The sequence below is a fragment of the Lithobates pipiens genome, unplaced genomic scaffold (assembly GCF_037356315.1).
Source record: "Lithobates pipiens isolate NorthernLeopardFrog02 unplaced genomic scaffold, aLitPip1_a1.2 Scaffold_18, whole genome shotgun sequence".
Lineage (NCBI taxonomy): Eukaryota > Metazoa > Chordata > Amphibia > Anura > Ranidae > Lithobates > Lithobates pipiens.
Window position 1 is genome coordinate 599,307,507 of NW_027507758.1, and position 25,201 is coordinate 599,332,707.

Sequence of the window (25,201 nt, forward strand, 5' to 3'; positions counted from 1 at the left end):
CAAAACGTTGCCCACTTCTTCTGGGCAACACCTATGGTCAGAGAATGGAAGCTTTAGGCCTCGCGCCTAACTTTCTCAGGTACATGTGTCCAGTGTAGTTCGCCTTTCTCACCACAAGGTAGCGCTAGATTCAATATAATATAGATTCAGGACCATTTGGATTACCAGGGAGTGTAGGTACTGTAGCAGTCACTAGGGGTCCCCACATGCACTACAGTAGTGATAAGAAGGGCCACTAGTGGATGTATTTATTAAGATTTGCATAGAAAATTGCAGTGAAAGCACATGTACATTCATTATGTGTAAATGGGGCCAGTCTCTCTTTTTTTTTTTTTTTTTTTTATTGAGGTTTATTTAGGTTAATTAACTCAGCTCAATAGGATTAAGGTACAAGACACCCAATAGAACAATATGTAGACTCTGAAAAACAGGCATTACAAAAAAAGGAGTTTACGGTAGGGCAAAGATATGACCGCTGTAGTTTCCCTTTCTTGCCATAAGATAGCGCTAGATTCAATATAGGATAAATTCATGATGTCTTTGATTAAAACACTAGAGGTCCTCATATGTACAATAGCAGTGATTAGAAGAGTCACTAAGAGGTGTATATATAAAAGATTCACATAGCAATTCGCTCAGTGAAAGTACAGTGCATGTACGTTTGTTTTGTGCAAATGGGGCATGAAAACAAATGTTATCATGTGCTGGTCAAATGTTTTTTATTGGTTTAAAACAGAAAATAGTGCATTCGGCCACTAGATGGTGCTAATTTTACCATAGGACCATAGGAATTCGATATTGAGATGCCAAATGTGGTATTTATCTTGCTCTTCAGAACACTCTAAGTGGCCTTCAACTCCAGAATTCAGCTTCACCTCTCCTAGGCCAGTGGTTCTCAACCTCAGTCCTCAAGTACCCCCAACAGTCCAAGTTTTCAGGTTTTCCTTTAACTTGCACAGGTGCTTTAAATCACAGTCAAAGGCTTGGTATTTTGGATAGCTATTTTATCTAAGAGCAATTCCCAAAATATGCCCTGTTGGGGTACTTAAGAACCACTATCCTAGGCAACGCATCTGACCAGACAGTACAAGTTTCAGGCCCCAGTCTTGTGCCTAGCTTTCTTCAGCACGTGTCCTCCTCAGGCAGCAGACCTGGGAGGTCAGAAGAGCAACTACTAACCCTCTCCAAGCAAAGCCTAGGAGGTAAGGGAGCTTCCAGAAGGCTCCTCAAAATATGTATACCCTTCACCAGCATGCACTATTGGCAAGAAACCCTCAAATGTTTGGGAACATAGACTTTTTTGTAGCCCAAGTTATTGAATTATCTATTGTCAGGGACCTTCCTTAGCATTAAAATCCCATTTATACACTGATCCATCCTCGCACTGCACTCCCACGCTAATGACCAGTCTTGGGAATGCTGTAAGGGTTTATTGTACAGATAATATAGAATATTAAGTCCCCAGTGTAAGCTGATGGGCCACGGTGTTAAAGTGGAATATTTTGACGTACATAGAATTGGTTGGGTGCCAAAGAGAGGTCAACATTGGGCCTGCGAGTAGGGGTGCTCCATCCAAATTTTGCTATGGGGATCTGTGCTTTGTAGTTACATCCCTGCCATCTCTTGAATAAAACCTGTGAAGTGAATGCTTTACTTCACTAGACCTGGGTCTAGGTGTCTAGATGGCATCCAGGGTCTAGATGGCCTCTAGGGTCTAGATGGCTTCTAGGGTGTAGGTAGCGTCTAGGGTGTAGGTGGCTTCTAGGGTCTAGGTGGCTTCTAGGCTCTAGGCGGCTTCTAGGCTCTAGGCGGCTTCTAGGCTCTAGGCGGCTTCTAGGCTCTAGGCGGCTTCTAGGCTCTAGGTGGCTTCTAGAGTCTAGGCGGCTTCTAGAGTCTAGGTGGCTTCTAGAGTCTAGGCGGCTTCTAGCGTCTAGGCGGCTTCTAGGGTCTAGGCGGCTTCTAGGGTCTAGGCGGCTTCTAGGGTCTAGGTGGCGTCTGGGGTCTAGATGGTTTCTGGGATCTAGATGGCATCTATGTTGACGACGATTTGCTCCTAGCCCAGAGATACGTAGATGGTGGACAGTGGAATATGATGGGTCTCCTTACCTGAGCTCCAGGCACCCCAGTTGCAGAGCCATGCCTTCGCTGACCTTGGTGGCGTACTGCTGCATGTAGTCATTCCTCAACTGGAATTACACAGAAGGGGATACTGGTTAACCGTATACCAACCCTGGAAGTCATGACCAAAATTTTAGTAAACCAACCAGATGTCATCTTTCTTGCAAAGGATTTCAGCCAACTAAACTCTGAGGTGCTTGCAAGGCATTACTCCACTGTGCCTGTATGTACAGAACAAAGAAGAGGTCTAATTCTTGTGTTACTAATAGGGGTCAGTCCACCCAAAGATCATGGAGTCTGGTGAGCTGACGTCTTATGTCTTGGATATTCCCATAGTGGGATCTCCTAAACCATAATTCCCAATTCTGTTCCACCTGGAACTTTTGGGTGTTCCCACCCACCTGTGTGTGTTCTGACTCCTCCTGTCGCCTTCTTCAAGCAATAAAAAAAATAAAAATCCAGGAGGGATGGTAGGAATCCCCTATATTGGGCACAATAGTCGTACAGACCCGGGAACTCAGCACAGGGATGATGGGAAGCACCTATAAAAATCCAGGATGGATGGTGGAAATCCCCTATAATGGGCACAGCGGGTCTACAGACCTGGGAACTCAGCAAAAGGATGGTGGGAACCCCTCATAATGGGCAAAGCAGGTGTAAAGACCCTGGAACTCAGCACAGGGAATCCCTTTATAATGAGTACAGACCTGGAAACTCAGCACAGGGTTGGTGGGAACTTCTCATAATGGGCACAGCAGGTGTACAGACTCAGGAACTCAGATGTTTGGGCACAGAAGGTGTACAGACTCAGGAACTCAGAACATAGAAGTGGGAACCCCTCATGATGGGCACAGCAGGTGTACAGAACCAGGAACTCAGCACAGGGGTGGTGATGTCACTGGCTGCATGTACAGTAAAGCTCTCCTAAACGGTGCATGTTTAGGAGATATTTATACTACCTATAGGTGAAAACAAGAGATGGAAATGTACTTCCACTTTAACTCTAACCTCTTACATTAACAAAAATAAAAATAAAATAATAATAATAATAAAGATAAAAGCTGATGGAAAAGCTTAAAAACTTAGCAATAAATGATGCAACAAATTATATTGTTCTCTATTGGCTAATAGAAAAAACGCCAAGGCTCAAAAATGCCTAAAAACGCTGTCCACTACATTTTTGCGCTATTAAGCACCCTTTCAGCATAATGCCGTAATGCACCCTTAAACAACCCGTGTCTCCCCTTTTCCAAAAGTAAACATAGTCTCCGTCTTAGCTCCATTGCTCCTCCAACTCCCTGCCGAACAGTGCACTGGCTCTTTTATTCAAGGACAACAAAAGCAACCACAAACAGGAAGCCCTAGCCCCAACAGCCAATCGCTTCCTTCACAGGATATGGCTGTGACACACCTAATTGTACACCTTCATTCCTCTCAGAGCAGGTTTCAGAGAGGACTGAAGGTCTAGTGGGGTTGGAGATCCCAGCTGATGAGGAGCAAGGAGAGGTCTGCTTTGTTCTTTGGTGTGGGTCTTTGAGGTACGCTTGCCAACGAGCTGCATGGCAGGTCAACATATGTCTGGTCAAGCATGTGGTGCCCAAGCGGCTGATGTTTTGGCTACGCGAGATACGCTTGAGACATATGTTGCAAATAGCAGCGGTGCGATCTGATGCACTCGTCTCAAAAAAGGCCCACACCAAAGAACTTTTAGAATAACGCGCAGAAGCAGCGCCCTGCACAGGCGGAGCTCTGCGGTGTGATTCAGTCGGTGTGCTTCCCCTAAGCTGGCCCCCGGAGGGCATCCTGCCTCGTTGGACATGTACCTCCTCCTCTCTCCTACCAGGCACCCACGTGGAGTCAGTGCCCTCATCATCCCCTCCCTCTTCATCGCTGGAGCAAACCTGGCAGTATGCTGCAGCTTGCAGAACATGACTACCAGATTGCTGTCCTTCTTGAGCATCCCCTCTCTCTGCATTCACCCTACTGCCTTCCTCTAGCTGAGTATCATCATCAGAGCCTACAAAACACTGGGCATCCTCCTGGAGCATGTACCCAACACTGTGCTCAAAGAGTTCAGGAGACTCCTCAGGAGGACGTGGTGGGTCTAGGGAAGGAGTAACTGATGATGACATTGAGAGGAGGGAAGACGATGCATTGGCAGCTGCTTTGCTAGTACCCTGAGCCTGGGTGAGAGACGATGAGGAGGATGAAGAGAGCTTGGTCATCCACTCTACCAAGTCGTTGGCATGTTGCGGCTCAACATATCCAGCTGCCGAAAAGAAGGACAAGCGTGTCCCATGGCCACGTGCTGATGACAATGCACCGCGTCCACGACCAGCACTGTTGTCTCTAGACACAGAGCCTGCTTGCCCTCTTTTATCGGCTTGCGCCTGTCTGCCTCTCCTTGCTGGCCTTCCAGACATGGTAATGGCCTGAAGGAAGTTGGGAAAACCAGCAATTGGGTAGTGTATATTGTGCTGGAGGCACACACAACTTCCACTAACTCCTGCAGATGGCTCAAATAGAGAAGAGCTATGTAGGTGGATATAGCGGTGTATACTGGGTTAAGAGCATGCAGACAGCACGCACAATTTCCTACCACTGGCTGCAAGCTCTATTTAAAACGAGCAAGATAGTTAGCTATATAAGTGGATAAAGCGGTGTATACTGGGTTCAGAGCACGCAGACAGCACGCACAATCTCCTACCACTGACTGCAAGCTCTATTTAAAACGAGCCAGATAGTTAGCTATATAAGTGGATATAGCGGTGTATACTGGGTTCAGAGCACACAGACAGCACGCACAATCTCCTACCACTGACTGCAAGCTCTATTTAAAACGAGCAAGATTGCTAGCTATATAGGTGGATATAGCGGTGTATACTGGGTTCAGAGCACGCAGACAGCACGCACAATCTCCTACCACTGACTGCAAGCTCTATTTAAAACGAGCAAGATTGCTAGCTATATAGGTGGATATAGCGGTGTATACTGGGTTCAGAGCACGCAGACAGCACGCACAATCTCCTACCACTAACTGCAAGCTCTATTTAAAACGAACAAGATAGCTAGCTATATAGGTGGATATAGCGGTGTATACTGGGTTCAGAGCACGCAGACAGCATGCACAATCTCCTACCACTGACTGCAAGCTCTATTTAAAACTAGCAAGATAGCTAGCTATATAGGTGGATATAGCGGTGTATACTGGGTTCAGAGCACGCAGACAGCACACGCAATCTCCTACCACTGACTGCAAGCTCTATTTAAAACGAGCAAGATAGTTAGCTATGTAGGTGGATATAGCGTTGTATACTGGGTTCAGAGCACGCAGACAGCACGCACAATCTCCTACCACTGACTGCAAGCTCTATTTAAAACGAGCAAGATAGCTAGCTGTATAGATGGATATAGCGGTGTATACTGGGTTCAGAGCACGCAGACAGCACGCACAATCTCCTACCACTGACTGCAAGCTCTATTTAAAACGAGCAAGATAGCTAGCTATATAGATAGATATAGCGGTGTATACTGGGTTCAGAGCACGCAGACAGCACGCACAATCTCCTACCACTGACTGCAAGCTCTATTAAAAAAGAGAAATATAGCTAGCTATATAGGTGAATATAGTGGTGTATACTGCGGTCAGGGCACGCAGACAACAATCACTACAGAAGAGCAAGAACGAAAAATCGGCCGATAACGATCGGTGTGTACTGTGTTGAAGGTACACAGAACACCCACCAACTCCTATAGACGCCAATACACTACACAAGGCTGCCGCGCTGGCGGCCTTGTATTGTATGGGGCGTGTACTACACAGCCTGAGCTATGATTGGCCACAGGCATCCTGCCTGTAGCCAATCATGGCTCTCCTCGCTGCCGGCGCTTTGATTGGCCAAGCATGCGGGGTCACAGTGCATGCTTGGCCAATCATGAGCCAGCAATGCACTACAATGGCGCAATGCATTGTGGGCCATGAGTGCCACACGAATTTGGCGCGAACGGCCCATAATGTTCGGAATTTGCAGAACGGGCGAACAGCCGATGTTTGAGTCGAACGTATGTTTGACTCGAACACGAAGCTCATCCCTACTATGACAATACATATTAAAATACATCTTCATAAACTTTCCACAACACCTTAAAGAGACAGAAAATAGTAATTCCAGGTTTCTCTGTAACTGTGTTAAAATCGGCATAGCCAGAATGATTGCTGCCCTTCCCCCCACCCCACCCCCCAACCCAATCCAATACTCACTCCCACACCCAGGTCTCACCTGCTGGTAGAAGTACAGCAACGTCGTCTTATCTTGTTTGAAGCTTTCTAAGTAATTATCTGGCAGGTAGCGGATCCGAAGATCGTATCTGGAAAGGAGGGGATGGAAAGAAACGTGTCAGGGCAATGCGACAGGGAGTGGTGAAGCCATGGAGGTCTGACATATCAATGATTAAAGAGAACCTGTCTGTGACGACAATGACAAAGGCTGCATGATACCCTCATTTTAAGGCTCAGCCCCCCTAAATCTCCATCTTTCCTCCAGAACCCCTCCCCATTGCTGTAATACATTTTTTTAATACCTACTTTTTTATGATGTCCTCAAGCCCCCCGATTACATTTCATACTGAGTCTTCTTCCTCTTTTCCAGTTTGGGGTGGTACCCTGCCATCACCACTGCTCTCTGCCCCATGCACTATATACGATAGTAGGGCCCCCTTAGAGGGTGGGGCCATGACACTCTGCATTCATAACATTTCCTCATAGTATGGGTGTCATTCAACCTGAGATACCGAGGACATCTTGTGGCTGAACACAAGTACTGCAGGGGACAGCTCTGGATTTATCATTCAGCCTGGAAGACCAAGGACATCTTGTGGCAGAAGAGAAGTACTGCAGGGGACAGCTCCAGATTTGCATTCAACCTTGAAGACCGAGGACATCTTGTGGCAGAACAGAAGTACTACAGAGGACAGCTCAGGATTTGACGTTCAACCTGGAAGACCAAGGACATCTTGTGGCAGAAAAGAAGTACTGCAGAGGACAGCTCAGGATTTGAGGTTCAACCTGCAAGACTGAGGACATCTTGTGGCAGAACAGAAGTACTGCAGAGGACAGCTCCAGATTTGACGTTCAACCTCAAAGAGTAAGGACATCTAGTGGAAGAACACTAGTAATGCAGGGGACAGTTCAGAATGTGTCATTCAACCTGGAAAACTGAGGATATCTTGTGCCAGAACTCAAGTACTGTAGGGGACAGCTCTGGATTTGTCATTCAGCCTAGAAGACCAAGGACATCTTGGGGCAGGACAGAAGTACTGCAGGGAACAGCTCTGGATTTGTCATTCAGCCTAAAAGACCGAGGACATCTTGGGGCAGAACACAAGTACTGCAGGGGACAGCTCCAGATTTAACGTTCAGCCTTGAAGAGTGAGGACATCTTGTAGAAGAACACAAGTAGTGCAGAGGACAGCTCCAGATTTTACATTCAACCTGCAAGACTGAGGACATCTTGTGGCAGAACACAAGTACTGCAGGGGACAGCTCCAGATTTGACATTCAACCTCGAAGAGTGAGGACCCTCCCTGTTTCTTCCATGTTCCCTTAGTCAGGCCTGGTTTGCACTAGTTCAATTTCAGATGCAACTCGAGTCACACACAGAATCGCATGATAAGGGAAATCAATTATTTTTTTTAATGGCGTCGGTTCACATCAAGGCGATTCAGCACGCAACTATTTCAGAAAAGTTTCCTGTACTACTTTGGTGCCATTCAAGTGTGATTTTTGGCCCCATAGAATATACTATACATGTGCAATTAGTTTTGTTCCAAATTGGCTCTTCGACTAAATTTGACAAATTTAGTTAATTCGGAAATTTTTAAGTTAAAAAAAAACCAAATCTTTCCAAAATGTTGAAATTTAGAAAATTTGAAAGAATGAAAATCTGAAATTTGAAAGAACGAAAGTCTGAAATTTGAAAATCCGAAATTCGTAAATAAGAACGAAAACCTGAAAATTCCAAAGAATGAAAATCCAAAAATCAAAATTCAAAAATGAACCAAAATATGAAATTCGAAAATCTGAAAATAAGAACGAAAATTTCAATGGAAGAAAATCTGCAAATCGAAAATTCGAAAGAGCGAAATTCGAAAAGCTTAAAAATAAGAATGAAAATCCGAAAATTCCATAGAACGACTAAATTCGACAAATTTTGTTAATTCGGAAATATTTAAATTAATGAAAACCCAAATTTTTCCAAAATGACAAAATTTAGAAAATTCTAAAGAATGAAAATCCGAAATTCGAAAGAACGAAAGTCTGAAATTCAAAAATCCGAAAGTCGCACATAAGAACGAAAACCTGAAAAATTCCAAAGAATGAAAATCCAAAAATTGAAAATTCGAAAATATGAAATTCAAAAATATGAAAATAAGAACGAAAATTTCAATGGACGAAAATCTGAAAATCAAATTCGAAATAATGAAATTCGAAAATCCGAAAAAAAAAGAACAAAAATATGAAAATTCCAAACAACGAAAATTACAAAGAAAGAAAATCCAAAAATAAGAACAAAAACATGAAAATACTAAATAAAAACTAACTAATAATAACTATTACTAACTATTAAATTCTAGGTGTTGGAATTTCCTTTCAAATTTGGCTGTTAGTGAACATAATAAATACGAATTTATCCGAAGTCATGAACTATCTTAAATAACGAATGCCGCATGTAAACGAATGAAACGTAACAAATTAATAATAATAAATAATAATTTAAAAAAAAACATTTGATTTGTAAAAATCCAAAAATTCTAAAGAACAGAAATCTGAAAATAAGTCCAAAAACCCGAAAATCACAAATTCCGAAAATGAGAAGATTGGAAATGATAACTAATTAATAATGACTAGCTATTAAATTTATAGGTATTGGAATTTCCTTTCAAATTTGGCTGTTAGTGAACATAGCAAATACGAATTTATTTATTAAGTTACAAATTATCCAAAATAACGAATGCGCATCTAAATGAATGGAACGTAACAAATTAATAATAATAAATAATAACAATAATAATTTTTTTATTATTATTTATTATTCATTTGTTACGTTTCATTTGTTTAGATGTGGCATTCATTATTTCGGATAAGCCTCTGGTTGATGTTTACCTCCACTCCGCCTCTAGGTGGAGACACTCGTACTTCTCCTGCACCTCCCCAACGGTCAGGTCAGGGTGCAGCCAGTGGATTTCATCAGACTTTAAGTGCTTCAGGCGAAGACCATAGCTGTTTACATGTTGGATGTCCGGGCCGATCCGCCCACTGAGGAGAATGGAGCTGATGATTTCCTGCAACGATAAGCATGACAAATAAACAAGAGATGTAGGACTATCCCTGTAAATCCGGGACAGCTGATGCAGGACTGTCCCTGTAAATCCGGGACAGCTGATGCAGGACTGTCCCTGTAAATCCAGGTGCCACATCCGGTCCAGGGTGTTAGTAAACAATTTTTTTTTTTGTTTTAAAGCAAATGATCAGAATTTTTTTTTTTTATCTTTTGCTTTTAAAAGTAGTCTTTTTGACCCCAGGTCTCTCCATAAAGAGGACCTGCCATCCTTTTTTTCTATTACAATGTGTAATAGGAATAAAAGTGATAAAAAAATAAAGGGACAGTGTTAAAATTAAAAATTGAATAAATAAGAAAAAAAAAATTAAAGCACCCCCATCACACCACACATGGGAGGTATTACCATAAACGTCATAGTGAGAGCAATAATTCTATCTCTAGACCTCCTCTGTAACTCTAAACTGACAATCTGTAAAACATTTTTTTAAAGCACCACCTATGGAGATATTTAAGTACTGTAGTTTGTTGCCATTCCAAGAGCGTGACAAGTTGGGTAGACATGTGCAATTCGTTTAGTTCCGAGTTACTCTTTTAACATTTTTTGACAAATTCGTTAATCCTGAAATGTTCAAATTTTTCAATTTCTGAAATTTTCGAATTTCGGAAATTTCGCATTTCTGAAATGTTGAATTTCTGAATTTCAAATTTCTGAATTTTGAATTTCTGAATTTAGAATTTCTGCCTTTTCGATTTTCCGGAAATTCGAAACTTTGGAAATTCAAAACTTCGGAAATTCGAATTTCAGAATTTGAAAAATTCTAATTAGGAAATTCAAAATTAGGAAATTCAAAAATCTCCAAAACTTCGGAAATTCTAAACTTTGGAAATTGGAAACTTCGGAAATTAGAAACTTCGGAAATTCGAATTTCAGAAATTGAAAAATTCAAATTAGGAAATTCGAAAATTCAAAATTCGGAAATTTGAAATTTCGAAAATTCAAAAAATAAAAATGTTAAAATTCAAAAAATTTGGAAATGTGAAAATCCGAAAATAAGAATTAGAATCTGAATATTCAAAATAATGAAAATCCAGAAATTCGAAAACCCCAAAATCTGAAATAACGAACGAATAATAACTATTATAATTATAGGTATTGGAATCCCCTTTCAAATTTGTCTGTTAGTAAACGTAACAAGTACGACTTTATCCGAAGTTACAAATTATCTGAAATAACAAATGCCATATCTAAACAAATGGAACGTAACAATCTAATAATAATAATAAATAACAACAATAATAATAAAACCTTTTTATTATTATTATTATTTATTATTAATCGCTTCAGCCCCGGACCATTTTGCTGTCCAAAGACCAGAGCACTTTTTGCGATTCGGCACTGCGTTGATTTAACTGACAATTGCGCGGTTGTGCGACGTGGCTCCCAAACAAAATTGACATCCCTTTTTTTCCACAAATAGAGCTTTCTTTTGGTGGTATTTGATCACCTCTGCGGTTTTTATTTTTTGCGAGATAATCAAAAAAAGAGTGACAATTTTGAAAAAAAATTTTTTTTTTACTTTTTGCTATAATAAATATCCCTCAAATTTTTTTTTCAGTTTAGGCCGAATCGTATTCTTCTACATATTTTTGGTAAAAAATCGCAATAAGCGTTTATTGATTGGTTTGTGCAAAAGTACAAAATAGGGGATAGTTATATGGCATTTTTATTAATAATTTTGTTTTTACTAGTAATGGTGGTGATCAGCGATTTTTATTGTGACTTCAACATTTAGATGGACACATCGGACAATGTTGACACATTTTTGGGACCATTGGCATTAATACAGCGATCAGTGCGATTAAAAATGCATTGATTACTGTAAAAATGTCACTGGTGGTGAAGGGGTTAATGCGTGTCCTAGCTTGTGTTCTGTACTCTGTATGGACAGACGATCTGTCAGTTCTCTACTCAGAGAACCGGAGACACACACATTTCCAGGTTCTCCATGTGCCCCGAGCGATCATCAGTGCCCTGATTACAATTAAGTGCCCACCAGTGCCAGCAATCAGTGCCAATCAGTGCCCACAAGTGCCAGCAATCAGTGGCCATTAGTGCTACCAGTTAGTGCTGGCTATCCGTGCTGCCCATCAATGCCCCTCACTGCTGCCCATCAGTGCCCATCAGTTTCACATATCAGTTCCACCTATCAGTGCCCATAAGTGCAGCATATTTGTGCCTCCTCATCAGTGCAGCCTATCAGTGCCCATCAGTGAAGGCGAAAAATTACTTATTTACAAAATTTACTGACAGAAACTAAGAAAACTATTTTTTTTTCTAAATTTTTGGTCTTTTTTTTTTTTAAATAAAAAACCCAGCAGTGATTTCCACTTGCTGACTGCTGCAGGCCGATATACGTTGGCACAATGGCAGCGGTGGGCAAATGGTGGGCAAATGGGCATACCTGTACATCCCCTTTAATTGGCAGGGCTAGTGGGCGTGAGCGCGCCCACCGCGTACAGTGTGACCATGCCCACGGCGCCCGCGGACCTGATGTCCGCCAGTCTCCTGGAGATCGTGTCACGGAGCGGAGGAACAGGGAGATGCATTTCCCCATTCTGCCTTGTGACATGACAGAGATCACTTCTCCCTGCCATTGGGAGCAGTGATCGCTGTCATGTCAGTGAAAGCCCACCCCCCCCCCCCCCCCCCAGTTAGAACCACTCCCTATGACACACTTAACCCCTTGATCGCCCCCTAGTGTTTAACCCCTTCCATGCCAGTGTAATTTACACAGTAATCGGTGCATTTTTAATCACACTGATCGCTGTATAAATGACAATGGTCCCAAAATAGTGTCAAAAGTGTCCGATATGTCCGCCATAATGTCGCAGTCAAGAATCGCAGATCGCCGCCATTACTAATCTTAAAACAATTTAATAATAAAAATGCCATAAATTTATCCCCTATTTTGTAGACGCTATAACTTTTGCACAAACCAATCAATATACGCTTATTGCGATTTTTTTTTTCTACCAAAAGTATGTAGAAGAATATATATCGGCCTAAACTGAGGAAAAAAAAATTGTATTTATATTTTTTGGGAGGATATTTATTATAGCAAAAAAGTAAAAAAAAAAGTACTTTTTTTTTTTCAAAATTGTTGCTCTTTTTTTGTTTATAGCGCAAAAAATTAAAAACGCAGAGGTGATCAAATACCACCAAAAGAAAGCTCTGTTTGTGGGGAAAAAAATATGTCAATTTTGTTTGGGCACAACATCGCACGGCCGCGCAATTGTCAGTTAAAGCGACGCAGCGCCGAATCGCAAAAAAAGTGCTCTGGTCAGGAAGGGGGTAAAATCTTCCGGGGATGAAGTGGTTAAATACCACCAAAAGAAAGCTCTATGTGTGGGAAAAAAATGATAACAATTTTGTCTGGGTACAGTGTTGTATGACCGCGCAATTGTCATTCAAAGTGTGACAGCACTGAAAGCTGAAAAATGGCCTGGGCAGGAAGGGGAGGTAAGTGCCCCGGCATTCAGGTGGTTACAGGAAATTGTACAATGAGATTGTATCATTAATGGTCATAGTTGGGCGATATTTCTCTATCAGTAGAGTTTCCCTTTATGAGACTTCTAGGACAGGAATGCCCCCCCCCCCCCCCCCCCCACAGTTCTCTATAAGCATTTGTTATTGGACCTGGGAATTTTCCATGTCCCTTCAGCAAACAAACAAAGGGAAAGCCAAGACAAATATTTTGCTAAATTCCTTTAAAAGACCGGGATCGCCTTTTCACTTTTCCCGCCGGCAGCTGACGCTTAATCCGCTCATATTTTGCCCACATGAGATACTGATCCTCCACGATTGAAAGAACTGAGCAGTTCTCGTATTCACAAATGTCTGACACAAATCAACCCCCTGCTGCCACCTCTTGCCATGTGAATGATACAAAGTTACAATGCACAGTCTGATCACTGGAGGAGAGGAGACTGAGGAAACGCTTCCTCCTGCCTGCAGCAGACTGATGATGTCATCCCAGTCTAGGCACAGTCACTAACTGGAGACCAATGGGGGGGGGGGGGGGCAGGCTGAGCTTGTATGAAAAAAATATATATATATACTGTTATGCCGCGTACACACGATCGGAATTTTGGTCGGAAAAGGCTCTGATGATTTTCCAGATGGAATTCCAATGGGATTTCGCTCAAGCTGTCTTGCATACACACGGTCACACCAAATTCTGACCGCCAAGAATGGGGCTATAAAAAGGAAGTTCAATACTCAGTAGCCAATAGCTTCCGTCTCCTAGTTGAATTTGAGCATGTTTCTGTGCATCGAAATTGCATACACACGATCGGCATTTCCGATCGGAAAAATTGAGAAACATGCTCTCAAATGTTTGCTGGCGGGAATGCAGGCAGCTAAATTCGGTTGGAGCGTACACACGGCCACATTTTCCGATGAAAAGCTCTCACCTGTCTTTTGCTGCCCGAATTTCCGATCGTGTGTACGCCGCATTAGGGCCGGTTCACACCACATGCAGTCCAGTGCGTTTTTATTTTATTTTATTTTTGCATCAAAAACGCATTGACAGTACATTTATATGGGTTTTAATGGCATAGTTCACACCAGCGCAGACAGTTCCAGTGCAGAAACAAAAAGTAGAACATGCTGCATTTTTTTCTGCACAGATCTGTATTAAAACGCAATAAAACCGCACCGGAACGCATCTAATTGCATCAAAAATCCAATGGAAAAGAGGAAATCTCGGAATGGAAAAATAAGAGGGGAAAAAAAACACATCAAAATCGCATCATGCAGAAACGCATCTGGAGTGAGTTTTTTTTGCCGTGAAACAGCCCTTGGGCTCGGTTCCCACCTATGCAGTTTGCTTTTGATCATTTCTGCTTTTTTGCTGTGCGTTTTGCATTTTTGCCACGATTTTTACGGCAAATTTGCCGCGATTTGTGTTTTGCATTGTTTTTTTATGATTTTTTATTTTTTTGGGGCCAATTTGTCATTGAACAGATTTCAAAAACGCAAAACGCAAATCCCGGCAATAGTGCCATAAAATCGTGGCAAAAGTGCACTACATGCTTTTCTGTAGCTGCTCCATTGAAGTCTATTGATCAAAAAAAGCTGTTTTGCATTTAAAAAAAGTCCCTGACCCTTTCCAAAAACGCAAACGCTGAAAAGAGCATAGATGTGAACGTGTCCCATAGGAAACCATGTTAAATGAACTGTCGTGTGTTTCTGCAAAAAGCACCAAAAAAAAAAAAACTGCAAAGGTTTGAACTGAGCCTTACTGTATATTGTTATTGTGACATGTCAAGAACATATTCATGCTATATACAGTGCTTTGAAAAAGTATTCACGCCCCTTGAAATTTTCCACATTTTGTCATGTTACAGCCAAAAACGTAAATGTATTTTATTGGGATATTATGTGATAGACCAACACAAAGTGGCACATAATTGTGAAGTGGAAGGAAAATAATAAATTATTTTCAATTTTTTTTTTACAAATAAATATGTGAAAAGTGTGGTGTGAATTTGTATTCAGCCCCCTTTACTCTGATACCCCTAACTAAAATCTAGTGGAACCAATTGCCTTCAGAAGTCACCTAATTCAGCCTTTCTCAACCTTTTCAACACAGAGGAACCCTTGAAATAATTCTCCAGTCTCGGGGGAACCCCTGCTAAAAATTAGAAATCTACAACTCATGATACATTAGTGTGATGGTCAGTGGGAAGAATGGTCCTCACACTTGTGGTCATTGGGAAGAATTACCTCCTTACAGATAGCTAATAAGATCAATGGTGTTGGTGGGAACTTATCTGAGAGGCAGAAATTGCCCAATGCTGAAGGAACCCCTAGCAACCTCTGGAGGAACCCTGGTTGAGAATCACTGATCTAATTAGTAAATAGAGTCCATCTGTCTTTAATTTAATCTCAGTATAAATACAGCTGTTTTGTGAAGCCCTCAGAAGTTTGTTAGAGAACCTTAGTGAACAAACAGAATCATGAAGGCCAAGGAACACACCAGACAGGTCAGGGATAAAGTTGTGGAGAAGTATAAAGCAGGGTTAGGTTATAAAAAAAAATATCCCAAGATTTGAACATCTCACAGAGACTGTTCAATCCATCATCTGAAAATGGAAAGAGTATGGCACAACTGCAAACCTACCAAGACATGGCTGTCCACCTAAACTGACAGGCCGGGCAAGGAGATCATTAATCAGAGAAGCAGCCAAGAGGCCCATGGTAACTCTGGAGGAGCTGCAGAGATCCACAGCTCAGGTGGGACAATCTGTCCACAGGACAACTATTATGCCTCGTACACACGATCGGAATTCCGGCCAGAAAAAGACTGATGAGAGCTTTTCATCGGAAAATGCGACCGTGTGTACGCTCCATCGGAATTTAGCTGTCCGAATTTCCGCCAGCCAAAAATTGATAGCATGTTCTCAATTTTCCCGATGGAAAAACTTTCTATCGGTAATTTCCGATCGTGTGTATGCAATTCCGACACGCCAAAAATCACGCATGCTCAGATTCAACTACGAGACAGAAGCTATTGGCTACTGGCTATTGAACTTCCTTTTTCTAGTCACGTCGTACGTGTTGTATGTCACCGCGTTATAAACGTTCGGAATTTGATGTGACCGTGTGTAGGCAAGACAGCTTGAGCCGAATTCCGTTGGAATTCCGTCGGGAAAACCATCAGAGCTTTTTCGGATCAGAATTCCGATCGTGTGTACGTGCCATTAGTCATGTGCTCCACAAATCTGGCCTTCATGGAAGAGTGGCAAGAAGAAAGCCATTGTTGAAAGAAAGCCATAAGAAGTCCCGTTTGCAGTTTGCAAGAAGCCATGTGGGGGACAAACATGTGGAAGAAGGTGCTCTGGTCAGATGAGAGCAAAATTGAACTTTTTGGCCTTAAAGGAAAACGCTATGTGTGGTAGAAAACAAACACTACACATCACCCTGAACACACCATCCCCACTGTGAAACATGGTGGTGGCAACATCATGTTGTGGGGATCCTTTTCTTCAGCAGGGACAGGGAAGCTGGTCAGAGTTGATGGGAAGATGGATGGAGCCAAATACAGGGCAATCTTAGAAGAAAGCCTGTTAAAGTCTGCAAAAGACTTGAGACTGGGGTGGAGGTTCACCTTCCAGCAGGACAACGACCCGAAACATACAGCCAGAGCTACAATGAAATGGTTTAGATCAAAGCATATTCATGTGTTATAATGGCCCAGTCAAAGTCCAGACCTAAATCCAATTGAGAATCTGCGACAAGACGAATGGGCAAAAATGTCACTCTCTAGATGTGCAAAGCTGGTAGAGACATCCCCAAAAAGACTTACAGCTGTAATTGCAGTGAAGGGGGGTTCTACAAAGTATTGACTCAGGGGGGCTGAATACAAATGCATGCCACACTTTTCACATATTTATTTGTAAAATATGTTGAAACCATTTATCATTTCCTTCCACTTCACAATTATGTGCCACTTTGTGTTGGTCTATCACATAAAATCCCAATAAAATATGTAGCACTAACCCCCAAAGGAGCTGCTGGTTATTTTTGGGCTTACCAGTCCGTTACCTTCCACTTCTTCTTGTTGCACGTCTAGGGGATGTCCCGTGGTAGATGGCCCAGTAACTTGAGACTGACAATAGATCCACTTGAATGGATTTTATTTGCAAAACTTAGACAATTGAACAGTCTTTAACTTAGGATCAGAGGGTTGGAAAGGAAAGTTTAGGTTCTCTCAATGTCAAAGTCTATAAATGTTGAAGAACTTGCTTACTTTGACTGCATCCAGAGAATAGTCACTCACAACTGGATGAACACTCAGGTTGGACAGTCCCTCTCTCACAAGGCCTAGCAGCCAACAAGGTGATTACTCAGGAACAAGGTCTTTGCCACAGACGTTGTTGTAGAACATGTAGGGAAACTAATCTGTAGAACACTTGTAGGATACCTGGATCTTCCAGCCTGCTTGGCGATATCCACAAGTCCGGATTCTCTCGGTTACTTCAGCCCTTCCAGGCTCTTGTTAAGAAAACCAACCCGTACGTGTTGTTCTTCTGAAGGATCCTCCCCTGGAATGCTCGAAATCCAATGGGCCTCTCCCGAACCAGAGACGGCACCCATCCACCTCAGAATCCTCCTTTAGTTTCCTTGCCTTGGGCTAGCCAGCCCAGAGGCATCAAAGTCGGGTGGATCTGCACCCCAGGCCATAGCCTTCCTGGGGGCTGGTCAGGAGGACCAGGACCATGTAATCAGCACAATCATACTGGACCGGAACCCCGAACCACGTGACGTCCATGTCTTAAAGCGGAGGTCCACCCTAAAGTGGACCTTCCGCTCATCGGAACCCTCCCCCCCTCCGGTGCCACAATCGGCACCTTTCAGGGGGGAGGGGGGTGCAGTTACCTGGATAATCCAGGTAACTGCACCCACTTCCGGGACAGCTCTCTGCGGAAAGGGGCGTAACTTAAGCCCCTTTCCGCAAGTGCCCGCCCCTTCCCGCAAGTGCCCCGCTGCCTGCTGGGAAACACACAGCTCCCAGAGGCAGCGGGGAGCGTCCTTATTGCGCAGCGCAATTCGCGCATGCGCAGTAGGGAACCGGGAAATGAAGCCGAAAGGCTTAATTTCCTGATTCCCATACCCAAGATGGTGGCGGCAGGACCCGACAGACGACCTAGCGATCGGCTTCGGGTGCCGACATCGCGGGCGCGCTGGACAGGTAAGTGTCACTATTTTAAAAGTCAGCAGCTGCAGTATTTGTAGCTGCTGGCTTTTAAAAAAAAAAAAAAACGCGGAGTCCCGGTGGACTCCCGCTTTAAATACCCTCTCCCAGAAGTACAGCAAGAGCACCACTCCCACTGGGCGGCTCCGAGAGAAAGTAACCTAATCGCCTGACCAGACCATAGTTCCATGCCTGCCAGAAGAGACAGCGCCCCCCTGTGGCCAGGCTGAACATCTCACAGTCCAGTCAGATGGATGCTGAGGCCCAATTTAGATAATTACACCCAAACTGCAGTTTAGGCAACTTTAATTTTAGAAAAAACACATAGCACGTCCTCTTCAGGAGCCACCGCTACAAATACATTTTACGTTTTTGGTTGTAACGTGACAAAGTGTGGAAAATTTTAAGGGGTATGAATACTTTTTCAAGGCACTATACATGCTGACAGGTCCACTTTCATCTCACTGTGAAATCCCCAGGCATGGCCTTGCTTCAGGTCCTCCCTTAGCTGAAAGTTTGAGGACCTTCCTTCTGCCTAGAAGGGATCCTTCCCCTTTAAGAGCAGTGCAACTTTGTAGCGAGTATTCCTCTATAGTGATCTTATATAATATTAAATACAATTCCGTACTCCGCCCCCTCCTCCCTCCCCCGGAGCCGCCAATGCTCTTATTGTTCCGTTGCTCTATACCTCCCTGCTTTGACGTCCCGCTCACCCACATTACAGGTATTCTTAGTGATGTGCGTAAAAAAAAAAAAAAATCAGGACGACGTCTATCAATCGGCTTTTATAGCTGTCGTGAAATTTTATCCCCTTGTTAATAACGGAAGTTTTCTGCTGGCAGAAGCCATACAATAAAGGTAGAGCGGGGGAATTATTCGCATCCATTACCCCTCCGTGTCGTGGGATGGAAACGCATCGGCTGAGCTATCTGTCTTTAAAGACACTTGTGTGGGGAAAGACGCAGCGCGAGGATGAATCACCTCTTTACATAACACTGCTGAACTCCATCAAGGTTGTTAATCTGCTAGAAAGAAAAAAAAAGGTAGCATTGTGTCCATCCAGTCCTAAGATTTACACTGCTCTGTCACACAGCACAGCCCTGTCTGGTAAAGTGAGACACTTCTGCTGCTGTTTAGAAATGCAGCCAGGTCGTGTCCCTCCTCCAGCCTATCATTGGACGATGAAAGGAAAAGCAACAGGCTGATGAACTCCTCTCTCTGTCACCCAGCTCTCTCCTCCTTTTAGCATGTACCTTCCACTACAGTACAACCAACTAGCCCATCGTGCTAGTTCAGACTCATCCTCCCCAGGTCTGCTGTACAAGGACTGCAAGAGGCTGATATCAAGTAAAAATCAGGTACTTGTCAGATAGTGGAGGAGGAAGCAGTGCTGGATCAGCAATCTATATATAAGAAGACAGACTATGTCTTATCAGATAGTGGAGGAGGAAGTAGTGCTGGATCAGTAATCTGTATACAAGAAGACAGACTATGCCTTATCAGATAGTGGAGGAGGAAGTAGTGCTGGATCAGTAATCTGTATATAAGAAAACATACTATGTCTTATCAGATAGTGGAGGAGGAAGCAGTGCTGGATCAGTAATCTGTATATAAGAAGACAGACTATGTCTTGTCAGAAAGTGGAGGAGGAAGCAGTGCTGGATCAGTAATCTGTATAAAAGAAGACAGACTGTGCCTTGTCAGATAGTGGAGGAGGAAGCAGCACTGGATCAGTAATCTGTATATAAGAAGACAGACTATGTCTTATCAGATAGTGGAGGAGGAAGCAGTGCTGGATCAGTAATATGTATATAAGAAGACAGACTGAGAGAAGGCATAGTCTGTAACCTTATTTATATACATCTTACTGATCCAGCGCTGCTTCCTCCTGCACTATTTATCACTTATTTAGAGCTTACTGATCCAGTACTGCTTCCTCCTCCAAAATCCATCACTTAAAGGGAACCTGCTGATCCAGCGCTGCTTAATCCACCACTATAACATAAGACACACACTGTTATAGTCTGATCTGCTGGATCAGACTATGTCTTGTCAGATAGTGGAGGAGGAAGCAGTGCTGGATCAGTAATCTGTATACAAGAAGACAGACTATGTCTTGTCAGATAGTGGAGGAGGAAGCAGTACTGGATCAGTAATATATAAGAAGACAGAATTTGCCTTGTCAGATAGTGGAGGAGGAAGCAGTGCTGGATAAGTAAGCTGTATATAAGAAGACAGTGGGGGTTATTCACTAAAGGCAAATCCACTTTGCACTGCATGTGCACTTGGAAGTGCAGTCTCTCTAAATCTAAGGGGTAGATCTGAAATGAGGGGAAGCTCTGCTAATTTTATCATCCAATCATGTGCAAGCTAAAATGCTGTTTTTTTATTTTCCTTGCATGTCCCCCTCAGATCTACAGCGACTTTACTTCCAATTGCACTTGCAGTGCAAAGTGAATTTTCGTTTAGTAAATAAACCCAAGTGTGTGTCTTGTAAGATATGGAGGAGGAAGCAGTGCTGGACCAGTAAGCTCAGCTCTATATAAGGAGACACTGGGGGTTATTGACTAAAGAAAACCCCACTTTGCACTGCAAGTGCACTTGGAAGTAAAGTCGCTGTAGATCCGAGGGGGACATGCAAGGAAAATAAAAAATAGCAATTTAGCTTGCCCGTTATTGGATGATAAAATCAGCAGAGCTTCCACTCATTTCAGATCTACCCCTTCGATTTAGAGTGAGGCCGCGTACACACGGGCGGACTGTTCGCCCAACCTTGTTCGGCAAACAGTTTCATCAAACAGTCCGCTCAAAATTTGCATCAGCGGACTTGCCCACACACGAGCGGACTGTTTGACGAACAAGGTTGGGCAAACAGTTCGCTCAACTTTTGAAATGAACGGACTCGCCCACGTAAGGCGGAGGCAAATCCGCCCATTTCGAGCGCGTGTACAGGTAGGCGGGGCCCGCGAAGGAGACGTCGCGGGCTCCGCCGCCTGGAATGGGCTTAAAGGGGAACCCCAACGCCGAAAAAAATCGGCGTGGGGGTTCCCCCCAAGTCCACACCAGACCCTTGTCCGAGCACGCTACCCGGCCGGCCAGGAAAGGGGGGCGAGCGAGCGCGCCCCCCCTCCTGAGCCGTACCAGGCCGCGTGCCCTCAACATGGGGGGTGCCTTGGGGAAGGGGGGGCCGCGCGGCCCCCCCACCCCAAAGCACCTTGTCCCCATGTTGATGAGGACAAGGGCCTCTTCCCGACAACCCTGGCCGTTGGTTGTCGGGGTCTGCGGGCGGGGGGCTTATCGGAATCCGGGAGCCCCCTTTAAGAAGGGGGCCCCCGGATACCGGCCCCCCACCCTATGTGAATGAGTATGGGGTACAATGTACCCCTACCCATTCACCTGTGAACTAAAGTACAATAAAAAACACAACACAGAGAAAAAATATTTTATTGCACAGCTCCGGGGGTCTTCGGGGGTCTTCTCGCCGGACTCCTCCGCTATGTGTGTGTAGCTCTTTTGCTAGCGGAGGAGTCCGGCTTTCTTCCTCCCCGCCGCCGGCCTCTTCTCCCGACTTCGGGGTCTTGTCCCCCTCTTCGGTTCTTCTGCCGGGCCACCGCGCCTGGTCCGGTGGCCCGGTCTTCTGTCGCCGTCTTCCGTTCTTCTGTTGCCGCCTTCGGTTCTTCTGCCGGGCCACCGCGCCTTCTTGTAGCTCTTTTACAGGCGGTGGCCCGGTCTTCTGTCGCCGCTGTCGTCGCCGCCGCCGCCGCCGCCGCCTTCCGTTCTTGTTCTTCTTCTTGTTCTTCTTCTTGTTCTTCTCCTGGAGATGTTGACTCGACGAGCTCTCCGGCCGGAATGCCAGAGCCGCGCTGTGCGGTCACTTATATAGTGACAATGGGGCGGTGTCACATGGTATATGTCACATGGGTTGGTCACATGGTGACCCCGCCCCCTTACGATGTCATAGTCCCCATGTGACATCAACCCATGTGACCAACCCATGTGACATATACCATGTGACACCGCCCCATTGTCACTATATAAGTGGCAGCGGAGCGCGTCCCTGGCATTCCGGCCGGAGAGCTCGTCGAGTCAACATCTCCAGGAGAAGAAGAAGAAGAACAAGAAGAAGAACAAGAACGGAAGGCGGCGGCGGCGACGACAGCGGCGACAGAAGACCGGGCCACCGCCTGTAAAAGAGCTACAAGAAGGCGCGGTGGCCCGGCAGAAGAACCGAAGGCGGCGACAGAAGAACGGAAGACGGCGACAGAAGACCGGGCCACCGGACCAGGCGCGGTGGCCCGGCAGAAGAACCGAAGAGGGGGACAAGACCCCGAAGTCGGGAGAAGAGGCCGGCGGCGGGGAGGAAGAAAGCCGGACTCCTCCGCTAGCAAAAGAGCTACACACACATAGCGGAGGAGTCCGGCGAGAAGACCCCCGAAGACCCCCGGAGCTGTGCAATAAAATATTTTTTCTCTGTGTTGTGTTTTTTATTGTACTTTAGTTCACAGGTGAATGGGTAGGGGTACATTGTACCCCATACTCATTCACATAGGGTGGGGGGCCGGTATCCGGGGGCCCCCTTCTTAAAGGGGGCTCCCGGATTCCGATAAGCCCCCCGCCCGCAGACCCCGACAACCAACGGCCAGGGTTGTCGGGAAGAGGCCCTTGTCCTCATCAACATGGGGACAAGGTGCTTTGGGGTGGGGGGGCCGCGCGGCCCCCCCTTCCCCAAGGCACCCCCATGTTGAGGGCACGCGGCCTGGTACGGCTCAGGAGGGGGGGCGCGCTCGCTCGCCCCCCTTTCCTGGCCGGCCGGGTAGCGTGCTCGGACAAGGGTCTGGTGTGGACTTGGGGGGAACCCCCACGCCGATTTTTTTCGGCGTTGGGGTTCCCCTTTAAGCCCATTCCAGGCGGCGGAGCCCACGACGTCTCCTTCGCGGGCCCCGCCTACCTGTACACGCGCTCGAAATGGGCGGACTTTCCGAGCGGGAACAGTCCGCTCATTTCGAAAGTACAGCGGACAAGCCCACACACGGGCGGACTGTTCGCTCAAACACAGTTTCAGCGGACAGTTTTTCGGAATTTCCGAAAGACTTTGTCCGTCCAACTGTCCGCTGAAACTGTCCGCTGAAAGCCCACACACGAGCGGACTGTCCGCCCAAACACTGTTCAGCGGACAAGGTTGGGCGAACAGTCCGCCCGTGTGTACGCGGCCTGAATGCACTTCCAAGTGCACTTGCACTGCAAAGTGGATTTGCCTTTTGTAAATAACCCTCAGTGTGTGTCTCATGTGATAGTGGAGGAGGAAGCAGTGATGGATCAGTGAGCTCAGCTGTACATAAGGTGACAGGGTGTATCTTGTCTGATTGGGGAGGAGGAAGCAGTGCTGGATCAGTAGTACTGTATATAAGGTAACAATGTGTGCCTTGTCTGATAGTGTCGGATCACTCAGCTGTATAAAAGTGGTGGATAGTGGAGGAGGAAGCAGTGCCGGATCAGTAAGCTGTATAAAAGTGGTGGATAGTGGAGGAGGAAGCAGTGTCGGATCAGTAAGCTGTATAAAAGTGATGAATAGTGGAGGAGGAAGCAGTGGCGGATCACTAAACTGTATAAAAGTGATGGATAGTGGAGGAGGAAGCAGTGCCAGATCAGTAAGCTGTATAAAAGTGGCGGATAGTGGAGGAGGAAGCAGTGGCAGACCACTAAGCTGTATAAAAGTGATGGATAGTGGAGGAAGAACCAGTGCCGGATCAGTAAGTTGTATAAAAGTGGCGGATAGTGGAGGAGGAAGCATTGGCAGATCACTAAGCTGTATAAAAGTGATGGATAGTGGAGGAGGAAGCAGTGCCGGATCAGTAAGCTGTAGAAAAATGTGCTGAATAGTGGCAAAGGAAGCAGTGCCGGATCACTAAGCTGTATAAAAATGGTGGATAGTGGAGGAGGAAGCAGTGCCGGGTCAGTAAGCTGTATAAAAGTGTCGGATAGTGGAGGAGAAGGCAGTGCCGGATCAGTAAGCTGTATAAAAGTGGCGGATAGTGGAGGAGGAAGCAGTGCCGGATCAGTAAGCTGTAGAAAAATGTGCTGAATAGTGGCGGAGGAAGCAGTGCCGGATCAGTCAGCTGTATAAAAATGGTGGATAGTAGAGGAGGAAGCAGTGCTCAGTCAGTAAGCTGTATAAAAGTGTCGGATAGTGGAGGAGAAGGCAGTTCCGGATCAGTAAGCTGTATAAAAGTGGCGGATAGTGGAGGAGGAAGCAGTGCCGGATCAGTAAGCTGTAGAAAAATGTGCTGAATAGTGGCGGAGGAAGCAGTGCCGGATCACTAAGCTGTATAAAAGTGGCGGATAGTGGAGGAGGAAGCAGTGCCGGATCAGTCAGCTGTATAAAAATGGTGGATAGTGGAGGAGGAAGCAGTGCCAGGTCAGTAAGCTGTATAAAAGTGTCGGATAGTGGAGGAGAAGGCAGTGCCGGATCAGTAAACTGTATAAAAGTGGCGGATAGTGGAGGAGGAAGCAGTGCTGGATCAGTAAGCTGTAGAAAAATGTGCTAAATAGTAGTGGAGGAAGCAGTGCCGGATCACTAAGCTGTATAAAAGTGGCGGATAGTGGAGGAGGAAGCAGTGCCGGATCAGTCAGCTGTATAAAAATGGTGGATAGTGGAGTAGGAAGCAGTGCCGCGTCAGTAAGCTGTATAAAAGTGTCGGATAGTGGAGGAGAAGGCAGTGCCGGATCAGTCAGCTGTATAAAAGTGATGGATAGTGGAGGAGGAAGCAGTGCCGGATCAGTCAGCTGTATAAAACTGGTGGATAGTGGAGGAGGAAGCAGTGCCGGATCAGTCAGCTGTATAAAACTGGTGGATAGTGGAGGAGGAAGCAGTGCCGGATCAGTAAGCTGTATAAAAGTAGCGGATAATGGAGGAGGAAGCAGTGTCGGATCAGTCAGCTGTACAAAAGTGACGGATAGTGGAGGAGGAAGCAGTGCCAGATCAGT

General features: G+C 45.0%; 1 protein-coding gene across 4 annotated transcripts in view; it reads right to left on the bottom strand.

Moving 5' to 3' along the window:
• PTK2B (protein tyrosine kinase 2 beta) overlaps window positions 1-25,201 on the bottom strand; it is a 236,739-nt gene that overhangs the window by 77,539 nt on the left and 133,999 nt on the right. For all 4 annotated transcript variants that reach the window (XM_077489230.1, XM_077489227.1, XM_077489229.1 and 1 more), the window contains 3 exons: window positions 9,281-9,459; window positions 6,399-6,486; window positions 2,107-2,186 (listed from right to left, as the gene is read on the bottom strand). In XM_077489230.1, the coding sequence (XP_077345356.1) occupies window positions 2,107-2,186; window positions 6,399-6,486; window positions 9,281-9,459 (347 nt within the window). The remainder of the gene's footprint in view (window positions 1-2,106; window positions 2,187-6,398; window positions 6,487-9,280; window positions 9,460-25,201) is intronic.